Source organism: Amyelois transitella, chromosome 11, assembly GCF_032362555.1.
Source record: "Amyelois transitella isolate CPQ chromosome 11, ilAmyTran1.1, whole genome shotgun sequence".
Taxonomy (NCBI): Eukaryota; Metazoa; Arthropoda; class Insecta; order Lepidoptera; family Pyralidae; genus Amyelois; species Amyelois transitella.
This window is the reverse complement of record NC_083514.1, coordinates 5,417,719-5,430,904: the sequence shown is the minus strand read 5'-3', so window position 1 is coordinate 5,430,904 and position 13,186 is coordinate 5,417,719. Positions and strand designations below refer to the sequence as shown.

At 37.3% G+C, this 13,186-nt stretch overlaps 1 protein-coding gene across 1 annotated transcript in view; it reads right to left on the bottom strand.

The window, feature by feature from the left end:
* LOC106134881 (BAI1-associated protein 3) overlaps positions 1-13,186 on the bottom strand; it is a 57,312-nt gene that overhangs the window by 34,641 nt on the left and 9,485 nt on the right. Inside the window, exons 2-4 of the mRNA XM_060946460.1 lie at positions 11,577-11,864; positions 10,732-10,936; positions 108-300 (exon numbers count right to left, since the gene is read on the bottom strand). Of these exons, the coding sequence (XP_060802443.1) occupies positions 108-300; positions 10,732-10,936; positions 11,577-11,733 (555 nt within the window). The 5' untranslated portion in view covers positions 11,734-11,864. The remainder of the gene's footprint in view (positions 1-107; positions 301-10,731; positions 10,937-11,576; positions 11,865-13,186) is intronic.

The following is a 13,186-nucleotide window of genomic DNA, read 5'->3' as shown; positions in this document are numbered from 1 at the left end:
TATGCCCATTTGCACCCTCTGCCCTAATGCTATCACTTTCCTATTTATTTTATCCTTTCAATTAATCTTAACATTTAATATCTTTACCTGACTAACGTGCTTTATACCTCTGTGTAAAGATGTTCGTGTTCTTTATGCGACAGTTGGGCCGAGACGCTAGGCAGGCCGAGGTCGTTTGGGGCTAGCGGTGGTCGCTCTGCACGGGCCTCCACCAGTCGCAGGGCAGCCAGTCGCCGATTCTCCTGCCTCCAGGAAAGGGCGGTGAAGCTCTCGAAATAGGACCCATCGGTTTCTTGTACCCTGGACGACACAAAGAGAATTATCTCAAATGAGAGTCTTATACATTTTCGGAGAGATGATAGGCAGGATAAGAATACTATATTCGGGTAATTATTTATATTTTAGCATCTTCTTTTATATTTATTTAAGACTATTTCAGACAAGTATACAGATGTCCATACTATGACAAAAATAAATATCACAGTAATAACACGGTATTTAAACGGTACATTAACGTGTCAACAATGGCGGCCTCTGCCGGAGTCGACACAATACGCGAGTATATTGAAACCTTTCCGCGACACTGCGTGACTCTATTATCTATCGAAATGATTCCTGCCACATGCGAGGGCAGCTCGTAATAACACCGTGACGTGTGCTTGTCGGATGTCTTTTAGCACTTTTGTTTTTGACTTTTATTTAACTAACGACTTTTATAATACATAGAAATAAGGAGAAAGAAGGTAAAGGTGGCAAGTGGAAAGAGGTAGTCTCTGCCTACCCCTCCGGGAAAGAGGCGTGATTTTATGTATGTTTGTATGTATGTATAAGGAGAAAATTAGAGCATTTTTTCTTTTATGGAGAAAAGCATTAAGGAAATGAGTTCAGGTAACGAGCCGTACAACTTTAACATAGGAAGCATGATTAATAAAAACTTAAAGTTCATTATTTTTGACATAAACCTTAAAAGTGTATATGACCAAAAAATTACTCTAAAAACGATACATTTAGATGAAATTTTGTTTATAATACAAAAAGAAATCCAACTAAGTATTAAACTTAGCGAATAAAATCAACTGAATCCTGCTTTTTAACTGTAGTTCCCTAGGCGGCCCGTGAATATACGCACCTACATGGATCGTCCTTTGGTGTTGTCAATCGAGCAAGACACTTTCGATCCCACTACGCATTTTATTCTCCGAGCGTCTTGGAAATGTTTATTTGATCTCGTATTCACTAATGCATATGTAAATCTTTTATACGCTTAGATTTGTACTCTACTTTTTTTTGGTACTTATACAAAAATAAAAATGACTGACGTATCTTTTTACATACATGACCCACTGAAAATTTTTTTTATTGTTACATTTACATAGGCAATCGATAAGGAAAAGTTTTGTGAAAATTTTATGTTTTAAATTAAAAGTTATTTAATAAAATCGATTCGGCGGTCTAGCTTAAACATTGTAAGTGATGTTGGTATGGAAAAATTATGTCATTATACTAATTTAAACGTTTTCAAACCGCAAGTCTGTATTATAAAGAAATCGAAATAATTAATTACCTACTTTTTTCAATTTGTATTAGTAAAATCCCCTGCAATTTCAACAATGGGTTATTACAAAAAAGAATTAAATTCAACTATCAGTAACTTTCTGAAATAATAGTATTTTATAATTGAAAACAGCGTTAGTCAATCAGATCATGTCTCTTGTTACCAAAAATAACATGAAAATGATAGCATATTCTACATTTTCCAAGAAATTTGTGATTTAAAATTGCGAAATCTGATTCTTTTCATTCCATTCAGTGATTCGTAAACAGAAAGATCCTCTCGGGAAATTCCCTGCGTAGATCTATTCCACTCGGAAAGCATTTAGCGTATTATTATTTTAGGAGGCTTTGAATAGATAGTGAATTATTACACAGCAGCTTATCATGGCGGTTAATGCATACGTTGGGCATGAATGAATAACATGTTTACACCATGGATTTAAAAAACTTTGAGTTACCATATTATGTGATATTATTATTGTGTGTTAATGTTTTATTTATTCATTACATATTCCAGATCAGATCTGGTTCTTTCTATTTCAAAAATTCCTGAAATAGGTACATGTTGTTTCTCTTTTATTTATTTTCTATTTTATCTATTGTTTCCTATGTTAAACTAATCATTCTTATTTTACAATTCATGGTTGAGTACATTGGTCAATCGTCTACTAGCTATATATAAAAAATAAAAATACATTATTTGTCGCAGCAGTAAAATTTCAATGAAAATCAAGTAATTTTTTATACCTTAGGCAGAGTAACGTTATTTGTAAACAGCAGCGATGACAACTGCAGATCATGAAAGACCTCGTCAGGTGCCTCGCATGACGGACCATTATTCATGAGCTCACTTTCGTACTGCCTACCCGAAGTTCAGTATAAAACAATAACACCCACATTTTTTGGTCCGCATGGCTGACTGTAGATAAAACTTTGGTAAAGGTCTAGAGCTACTCGTACAACAGTTATGTACCTATTTTTATTAAATAATCCCCACGCTTCCTCAGTCTTGTGTTACATACATATAATCACAACTTTTTCCCCTGCGGGGTGTTATATCCTGTGTTAGTGTCAACTCAAGCAATAACCTTACAAAAAAGGCCGCACTAGGTCGAAGACATATTTGTGAGCAATACTCGTATCTGGATTTATTCGTAATACATAGTCAAACTGAAACCATATCCCCAGATTAATCTATTCACAAATACCCTTTCAATGAGACAATACCTTTAATAGAAGTTGGCGAGAAATTGGTGATCTTACAGAATAATTGATGTATCTGAACAACGAATTTCGTATTCTATTTAGTTCTTACTCGTAGAAGTGGCTGACATGTCATAATGGATAAATCATTTCAGTGATCTAAATCCATTTTCTGGAATCGTTGTTTACATAGATAAATTATTCACAGATAATATAATATATTAACCTAATAAGTATATTTATATCTCTCGTCATGGCATGCCTAATCCCGATTATATTCTCTGCTTCAAGGCTTAAAGTTCGCTAAATACATCATGTAAGTGAAAACTAACATGCCTATGAAAATTAGCAAAGTTTTGTGGCGGGGGCTATATGCGGGGAAATCGGCAAAAATTACTTTAACGCATTTGTAATGTGACATCACAAAACTATAATCAAACACTTTAAAGAATGAAACGTCTTTGCACAAAATTTTGAATCAGTATGCAAAATAATTTTGTATCAAAATGAACAAAACATGCAATGTCCATTCATATTTTTTCACGAAAATCACATGTTTGTTCTTAATGAAAAACGAGGATTGAAGCACTGTAGAGCTCGTTGGATACTCATCTTTTGTATTTTATTTCCATGTTTTACAGCTATCTTGCAAATTCATATTTATTTTTCTTCACGTTAGGTCAGTTTTCGACAAAAGTTTATTTATGTTCAAAAATATAATAGTGTCTTCCTGCACACAACGCGCGTCATCTCATTAAGAAAATATCCAAGTGGTATTATCGCAACAAGGTGGTCTTGTACAATTTTTTATTTGGTATATCGATGAGATGTTTTGCCACAAAAAAAAATCTCTAAAATACAAGCGGTTATTTGTTGGTATTCAAGATTCTCTGACCTATTTATGTTTTTGGGAAAAATAAAATTTTCAAGAAGGGGTTGCCCCCTTTACTAAAACTTGTTTTATACAAGAATGTGCACTATGGAGGATGCTCCACTTAACTTCTCCGACAAGAGTTAGCTCTTAAATATAAGTAGAAGAAGAAGCACTATTAACAAAGTTATGATAATCCTTATTTTACAATCTTGAGCTACGACAGGTGGAACACAATACAATTAGTGATGTCAGTTATTTTTCGAACAATTGAGTAATAAAATCTGGTCGTCAAATAGCTTTCCGTGTTATGATTGAACACGAATGTCGGTCGGTACTCTTGCGTTTATGATGATTAATTTATTGGAAGTAGGTCATCGGGCGACCTGTTGCACGTCCTTGCACGCGCCCCTACGAACCTCTTTCGCAAATTAACCAGGATACAAACAGGGCAAAAGGGAAAGAGCATTCCAATAAAATCAGAATTTCGAACGGAGATTGCAAAACTTAGTTTTTCCCAGTGTGCATCAGATGCACCATAGTTATGGTGCATCTGATGCACACTGGGCAGTTGCCCGTGCATGTGAAAGTAATTCATTTTGTAATGAAACGGATTGCTGAGATTTTCTTGTACGTAATACATGTTGTATATGTATATTGCATGTGTTGTATGTAATACATGTTCACTGTTTTACATCTTTACAAGCTCCTGTCTTCGAATTTCATTATTCAATTTGTTTATTTAACAAACTTTATAAACCATACATTCATATAATCACGCTTTAACTGAAAAGCTAGGTTCAGCTTCATTTTATAAACCAAATGATTTTTATTTCAAGATTTTATGTCTACTACATACTATATTTTTTCCTTGTGCTCTCCATCACCACCCCACCCTATGTCACCCACGCACTTCCCCGCACTTTTACTATGATCGAAGTCTTTGTTTTGAAATTATATTATAGGAAATCAATTATAAATTAAAATTACGAAACCCGTGTTCCAGATACAAAATATAAAAAATTTGGTGTTAACATTTAAATCTAGTTGTTGCTTAGGTTAGAAAAGGAACATTTTTATTAATTAATAGGTAATAATCTTATTTTATTATATTATTCTGGTAGCTTAAAATATGTTTTGTTTGCTTAATAATAAACTAAATAATTTACATGCGGCGATGAGCACAAGGTTTATAAGATGGAATCCTGATAAAATACCTGGTCGTTGAAATCGTTTTTAGATAACACACTTAATCATTTCATAAGCTTGATGGATAAGATTTAGAGCTGAAAGGAAATATGAAACGAGTAATCAAAAATTTTCTACTGATAAGTAATTGAATTTAAGGACGTTAACGTAATTAAATAGCTGACATTTTCAGCATTTCAGCCAACAGGAAGAGGGTAATCGCATTTACTGCATCAAAAATACTCAGAGTATTGAGCGTTGACTACCTCCAATAAATGGATAAACTTTATCAAGAGCGTAATAAATTGAATTTCCCATGTGTAGGATATGAGCTCGTCGTAGTCCTTAATTGCTCCCATTAGGGATATGAGGCAATTATGCGAATGTCTCGTGGACGAAGGGACTAGCTGTCTCCGGACGGAGGAATGGCCGACCCTTAACTTGACGCATCTCTTTTGGAAGCGCCTCTTATTTGCTGATCCGATTTCAGATTAGATAAACAAAAACACAGTGACAAAAGGATCTTTAAATAGAAGCTAGCAATAAAGTCAGTTTATTTTTCACTTTTGTATATATTTGTTTTGTATTTTTTGTGCCGTGTGGTTCCCGGCACCATTACAAAAGAATAGGACCACTCCATCTCTTTCCCACGGATGTCGTAAGAGCCGACTAAGGGATAGACTTGGGATTCCTCTTTAATGTAAATCCCTGCCAATCTAAGGTCTGCCGCGCCGATGGATGCATGGCTAGGGGCGAGCCTAGTCTCGAGCGTGCCACTTCCGCCATGGGGTTGGGCGACCCCCAGGTAATGGCTAGCCTTACCCTGGCATGCGGGGCTCTGCTGGGGCGGACAAAATTGTTCCCTTGCGTCTCGTGGGAATCGCATGGATGCAAATTTTTTAAAAGAGCACCTAAATGGCGGCGATGGTGTCCGCACCCCATCACGTCTCGTTCCCGGCGGGAGCGGTATGCGGTCTGCTGAAAGCCGCTTTGCGACGATGAATGTAAGAGGAGGAATGAAGGATAAGATTGAGGAAGTATGCCAGATGATGGATGAAAGACGTTTGGATGTGTTGTGCGTGAATGAAACGAAGCGGAAAGGATGCGACGCGACGCAGCACGGCCCTTACACGGCGTATTGGTCTGGAATTTCCAGTACCAGCCGAGGCTGTCAAGGGGTCGGTCTAATTCTTTCTGCACGAATGGCTGAGTGCGTGAATGAGTATGAGTGTGTCAGCCCTCGTCTTCTATGGATTAGGCTGAAAGTTGGAATCACTCGGATCTTCGTCCTAGGTGTTTATGCACCTTGGGATGTGGGTTCGAGGGGTACAACATCAGCAAAAAGCGAAAACGAGGAGTTCTGGAATAGTGTAAGAGAAGTATTGAAAGTTACCAAGCCAAATGAGAAGATTATTATGTTAGGTGATTTTAATGGATGGGTGGGTGTAAAGCGTGATGGATATGAAAAGGTGCTTGGTGCGTTTGGTGACGAAAAGGTGAATGATAATGGAAGAAGTGTATTAGAAATTTGTCTAGAGTGGGATCTTTTTGTGTCGAACTCAATGTTTCAACATAAAGAGATCCACACCTACACAAGAGTGGAAGGTATTTTAAAAAGTATGATAGACTTTGTGATTGTAGATGAAAGATTGAAGAACAAAGTGCTGGATACCCGTGCATATCGCGGTGCTGGCATTGACTCGGACCATTTACTGGTGATATCCCGGATAAGGGGTATCTTCAATCGCTGGCGGCACAGGGTAAGGGAGCAAACCAGCGCTTTGGAAAGAGTAAAAGTAGAAAATTTGCAAGATATGGATGTAGGTAAGAAGTATATTAATAGACTGAAGGATGAATTTGAAGATTTAGAGGAAATGAGCGATATTGAAGATGGATGGAAGGAATTTAAAGAAAGAATTGTGAAGGTAGCTGTTGAAGTGTGTGGTGTAAGTAGAAGAAGGAAAGGAAAAAATCACAAAAATGCGTGGATGAGTAAAGATGTGCAAGAACTTGTGCGATTAAAGAAGAAAGCATGGCTGGATTTGTTAGCAGCAAAAGCTAACTTAAGAATGCAAGAGGTTATAGATGAAGATGTGATTGAAGCACGTAAGGAATATAAGAAAATGAAAGATTTGGTTAAGAAAGCTGTGATTAGAAAGAAAGAAGAGTATAAAGAGGATTTTGATAAAAGGCTATCAGAAGACTTTCAGTCAAACCTGAAAGTATTCTGGAAATCCGTAAGGTCAGCCCGAGGAAATACTATAACCAGAGAGCTGACTAGGATCAGATGCCAGGATGGTAGCGTTGTGAAAGGAGAAGAATGTGTACTAAAGATATGGAAGGACTATTTTGAAAGTTTATTTGAAAAAAAGGAAGGAAATAAGAAAGATTTCTGCTATAGCGAAGAAAAAGAGAATGAGATGGAAGGCGAAATTGAAATGTTCGAAATTGTGGAAGCACTTAAGAGTATGAAAGCGGGAAAGGCTGCTGGGTGTGATAGAGTGTCGGTCGAGATGCTTAAAGCAGGAAAAGGCGTAGTAGCTAGTCAGTTGTACTGCCTTTTCAATTTGTGTTGGAGAAGCGGCCGAGTACCAAAAGATTGGTGTAAGGCTGTTATCGTGCCACTTTACAAAGGAAAAGGGTCACAGCTGGACTGCAAAAATTATCGTGGTATAAGCCTGCTTAGCGTCGTCGGCAAATTGTATGCTAAGGTATTGATTAATAGAGTCAGGAATGAAACTGATGACAAAATATGGGATGCTCAATCGGGATTTCGAAAGGGAATGGGATGTACTGATCAGGTCTTTTCCTTGCGGTGCATAGCCGAAAAGTTTTTGGCCAAGAGTCAAAAAGTCTATTGCACATTCGTAGATCTGGAAAAGGCCTATGACAGAGTTGAGAGGAATGAATTGTGGTCAGCACTTTCTATGCATGGGGTGAGCAGTCTCTTAATACGAGCACTGAAATCCTTATATGAGGATTCGAGTGCTTGTGTCAGGATAAACGGAGCGCACACTGAGTGGTTTAAGATTGAGAAAGGCGTTAGGCAAGGATGTGTTGCGTCACCGTGGCTGTTCAACCTATTTATGGATAGCTGCTTGACAGATTTGAAAGAGTCTAAAAGTGGATTAAGGATGAATGAGTTACTCGTCAAATGTCTGCTCTATGCCGACGATCAGGTTATACTGGCGTCATCAGCGGAGGAGTTACAGGAGATGGTAAACTGTATGCATGAAGCTTTAAAAGAGAAAGGAATGAAAGTGAACGTAAGTAAAACTAAAACACTGGTTTTTGAAATGGAGAAAGAAATGACAGCATGTAATATTTTGATTGGAGGAGAAAGAGTGGAGCAAGTGAAAGAGTTTGTATATCTAGGATCAAAGTTTACATCAGATGGCAAGTATGATAGTGATATTGAAAGGAGAGTGAACGCGGGGAACATGGTGAATGGAGCTTTGCATGCCTTTATGAGCAGTCAGAAACTATCCAAAAAGGCTCGACTGGCTGTGCACAGGGGCGTGTTGGTCCCGACATTAATGTATGGGAGTGAAAGTTGGGTATGGCAAAAGAAGCATGAAAACAGAATAAATGCAGTGGAAATGAGAGCGTTAAGGAGTATGATGGGTGTGAAATTGAGTGACAGGATAAGGAACAGCGTGATAAGGGAATGTTGTGATGTGAAAGAAGATGTAGTTACAGGAATAGAAAAGGGTATGTTAAGATGGTTCGGTCATGTGGAGAGGATGAATGAAAGCAGGTTGACTAAGCAGATATACAAGGAGAGTGTGGAGGGAAGGGTCGAAGTGGGAAGACCTAGACGAACGTATCTTGATCAAATTAAGGACGTCCTGGTAAAGGGTCAGGTCAAAAGTACCCGAAACCGCCGAGCTTGTATGAAGAGAGTTATGAATGTGGACGAAGCGAAAGAAGTATGCAGAGATCGTGGCAAGTGGAAAGAGGTAGTCTCTGCCTACCCCTCCGGGAAAGAGGCGTGATTTTATGTATGTATGTATGTATGTATTTTTTGTTGACTTCTCGTATAAGTTATACTCGTATAATGGATATTTAAAAAAATATTGTTCAAGACAGTTCAAGAAAAAATTGGTCTCTTTAACCACTCTACATGTATTAATTTAAATACAAAATTTTGACAATTTCTCATTTATATTTTTTTCACTTTTCGACTGGCTGTGCATAGGGGCGTGTTGGTCCCGATATTAATGTATGGAAGTGAAAGTTGGGTATGGCAAAAGAAGCACAAAAGCAGAATAAATGCAGTGGAAATAAGAGTGTTAAGGAGTATGATGGGTGTGAAATTGAGTGACCGGATAAGGAACAGCGTGATAAGGGAATATTGTGATGTGAAAGAAGATGTTGTTACAGGAATAGAAAAGGGTATGTTGAGATGGTTTGATTATGTGGAATGAAAGCAGGTTGACTAAGCAGATATACAAGAAGAGTGTAGAGGGAAAGGTCGGAGTGGGAAGGCCTAGACGAACGTATCTTGATCAAATTAAGGACGTCCTGGTAAAGGGTCAGGTCAAGAGTACCCGAAACCGAAACCCGAAAGGAAGTAGGTATGCAGAGATCGTTGAAAGTGGAAAGATGTAGTCTCTGCCTACCCCTCCGGGAAAGAGGTGTGATTTTATGTATGTATGTGTGATGTTTGTTTCTTGAAAAAGCTATATTTTCCTCAACCTTTCGAATACCGCTGAAATAAAAGCTTTAAAATGGTTGTTGACTGATTTGTTTACATAAGATTACTTTATTCTTGTTTTTATCTGCCAGTAGCGAAAAAGGGCGACATGAAATAAAACAATTGGCATCCAAAGGTTTTAATCAAATTTTCTATTCCGCCAAATGAGGCGCGAGCTGATAAATCGGCTCATCTAGCGACGGGAGACCGCCTGCTGTTCTACGATTTGCCCGCCTTATTAATCGACAACCATTACCAAAATTAAGTACATAGAACTAATACCTTGTTTAAATATATTGCGATGCAGTAATTTGCTAAGTTTATGACTTAATTAGAACTTACAATCTCTTTGTAAGATTCTAAATTTTAACCAATATTAAAAACCTAATTTACAAACTTACAAATTCTTAGTCTTAGGAAGCAGTAAAAACATCTGACTCGTAAAAAAAATAAAAGTTTACATCAAAACCGTTTCTGTATTTATTTCCTAACCTATTTAATTTATAAGTAATATTTTATATTTATTAACTTAACTGTAAGTTATTTTATTCTTACAAATGCTGTGATCGCTCATAGTTGTTAAAATTTAAAAACATGTATATTTTGCTTGTCATGTTATCATTGTATCAACCAGATTGTGAACCAAATAAATAAAAAGAAAAATAACCATAGCTTTGGAGTCCAGGACAGTAAAGATCATTTTTCCATACAAAAGTGACACCGCAAAAAGAATTTGCTGTGCAGGGAAGAGTTTATAAAGGGAAGTTGAAGTTTCTTATTTGAAAATTTGGGTTAGCTCATCTTTATTCCTGACATGTTGCGACTCCGACCGCAAGAAGTTGCCGCTAATTTGCAATTCACCTTTCCGTAGAAACACGTTAATATCCTTCGAGAGCCTGATTTCCCCAATATCATTATTTGTGTTGATAGCTTTTGTTGTGGCGAAGGGATTCAGAACAAAGAGTTTGGATTGTGCGCTCCTTTTAGGATCTAGACAACGTTATCGGTAAATAGATGCTCATTTATACTATTGATTGGTACAAATCGGGAAAAGCCAATCCAAAAATAATAAGTATTAATTATTTAATGTGACAATAATCACATTACATAAGTACGCGTATTATAGGTACCATGTTTTCTTATTTTAATTAGTTAATGTCTACGTTTTGTTGAGTGTGTGCTTAATTGTGATAATCATGCTGTGTGTGTGATCACTTACCCAGAATTTACGGAGTTGTCAACTTCAGGCCAAGACAGGCGTCTCTTACAGAATGCCATGGCTGGTTTCTCTGGTGGTTGCTGATGGCGGGGCACACGAAGGCTGCCCCCACGGCGGGGAGGGGCGGCCGGGGCCAAGCAATCCAGAGTTCTTCTCCTAGCGCTTAGAGCTGACGCTCCTTCGGTCGGCACTACTCTTGGGAATCCTAAAAAAGTTGAATCAATACATATTATAAAACAGTAAAAAAAAATTGTCTGTTCATTGAGTATATTTAAAAAATATATATTTATAACGATATAAAAAAGTCTGTCTGTTTGTATGTTTGTTTGTACACGCTTATCTCCGGAACTACTGAACGGATTTGAATGAAACTTTTTTTGTTGTGTAGTTCTTATGCCTGGCCAACATATAGGGTATAATTTATTTTGGAATCTGATACAGCATGATATCGAACCATAACAACTCAGCTAAACTATAGGAAATATCGTAATGACGTCTAAACAAAAGTTGTTCAGCCCGATGAGCATTTTCTTTTGGCGAAAAAAAAATGGAAGATCTGGATCCTGTGATGTAGAAGCCAAAGCTACTTACAGCTACTCTGTAATATGTACCGAAATTTAAGTAAATTTTATAACCTTAACCTTCGTATTTCCAATAACACGCAAACGGAGTTTAGATAAATCTATTCCGATACTTAGTGCTTAAATCCAAGTTACGTTGTGTATGCACAGCGATAAAATGATGAATACTTAGAATCACAATAATATAAGTATTCGCTATAATTCGACGTCCATGTAACTTAAGTTCGCTTATGTACTTACCATCTCAAGACTTCAACACATTACCTCTCATTGTCGCGGTCGATGGTTGCGGCGGCTGAGCTTGCGACTCCTCAGCAGAGCGGTGGCGGCCGGGCGGCGCGCGGCGTGGCGACAGCGCCAGCCCCGCCACACTGTCCGCCACGCCCGCCACGTACTGACTTAATGACGAGAGGAAACTCATCGCTACACCTCGTTTAGACCACTACACCACACATTTAATTCACTAACAATATTAAATGTAAAGTTTCAAATTCACATCATAAATATTCTTTCTTTTACTTTTTACTCATCAGTTTTCAGTTTGCACTACACCTGTAACAAAGACCGTTAATTTACAATTACAAACCAATTTAGTCTCAAATAAGGGTTCTTGCAACCCAAAAAATTGTAAATTGTTAAATAACAGAAATTTCATTAAAATTTTGCATTGCGTAATGAACATCCAGACATACGTTTGCATCTATCAAATAGCCTTTTATTTAACCTACTGGTTCAATAAATTCACTTTGTAAGAACCCACCATAAAAAAATTAAAGGTAAGCCTTTCTACCTTAATCATGAATTCAGGTAATTTAAATACGTAAACTAAACCAGAGTTAAATGTAGTTGGAGCATTTATACTGGTTTTACCTCTTTCTATTTAACACAGATAGGACACAAGAGACTAAAGATCCATTTGTTCTCAACTTCAGGAACAATTTATTGCTTTCCCAAGATAGTACTTTTGCAAAAACCGAAATGCTTTCGATTCATCTTATATAATGATTATAGTTCGATTTAGCTACTTACAACTTACACGGGGTTTATTTACTTTGTACGCCCTCACGTTTTTAGCATTACGTGATATTCGAAGTGGCAAAGAACATACTCAAAGCAATATTTAGTAAACGGTTATAAGTTTTCCAAATAAATAAAATGAAAAAGAAATTGTTGGAGCAACCCCCGGGCTCCTAAGCTAAAGACAAACCGATTCACGAGAGTTGAGAGCGAGCCGTTTTCGTTCCAATATCGTAAAGGATTTAGAGATGATACAGTTCGTATACACAACTATGGTAGCTCCGGGCAACAGTTTGTAAGTCAGTTGTTTGTACACCAATACTAACCCTAACTTACCGTACAAGTAGAATTTTGTTATTACTTATTCTATAATCTTTTCATTATTTTATAAACGTATTAAATGCACCTGGGTGCCAACACAAAGCTGTACTAATCAAAATCCGGTAGGCAGTTGTTCGGTCGCTGGAGGGTCAATTCCAATATTGTAACTAGCAGGAGACCGGATTAGGCGGGAACATCAGGCTCAAGACTTAATGGATTTACTGCTAGTTGCCGTCCGCAAATAGAGGCAGGACCTTTGTTTACGTCCGCCGCTGTCACGATAATTACAAAGGCCTTTTAATTAACTTCTCAACATATTTATGATAAACGATGGGCCGAAATAAATTCGCCTGAGTTTGTAGCAAGTAATGATTAAATTAAAATCAAATTTAATTTCTGGCAGATAACATTTTGCGTAATTAATTACCTACAACGTGTTAGTAAAATAACTGCCGTAAGGGAAAAGATGTGTGTGTTAATATTTTGCTAAAATCCCGACATTATAAACCTGTAACGATGTAAAGGTAAATTTTCCT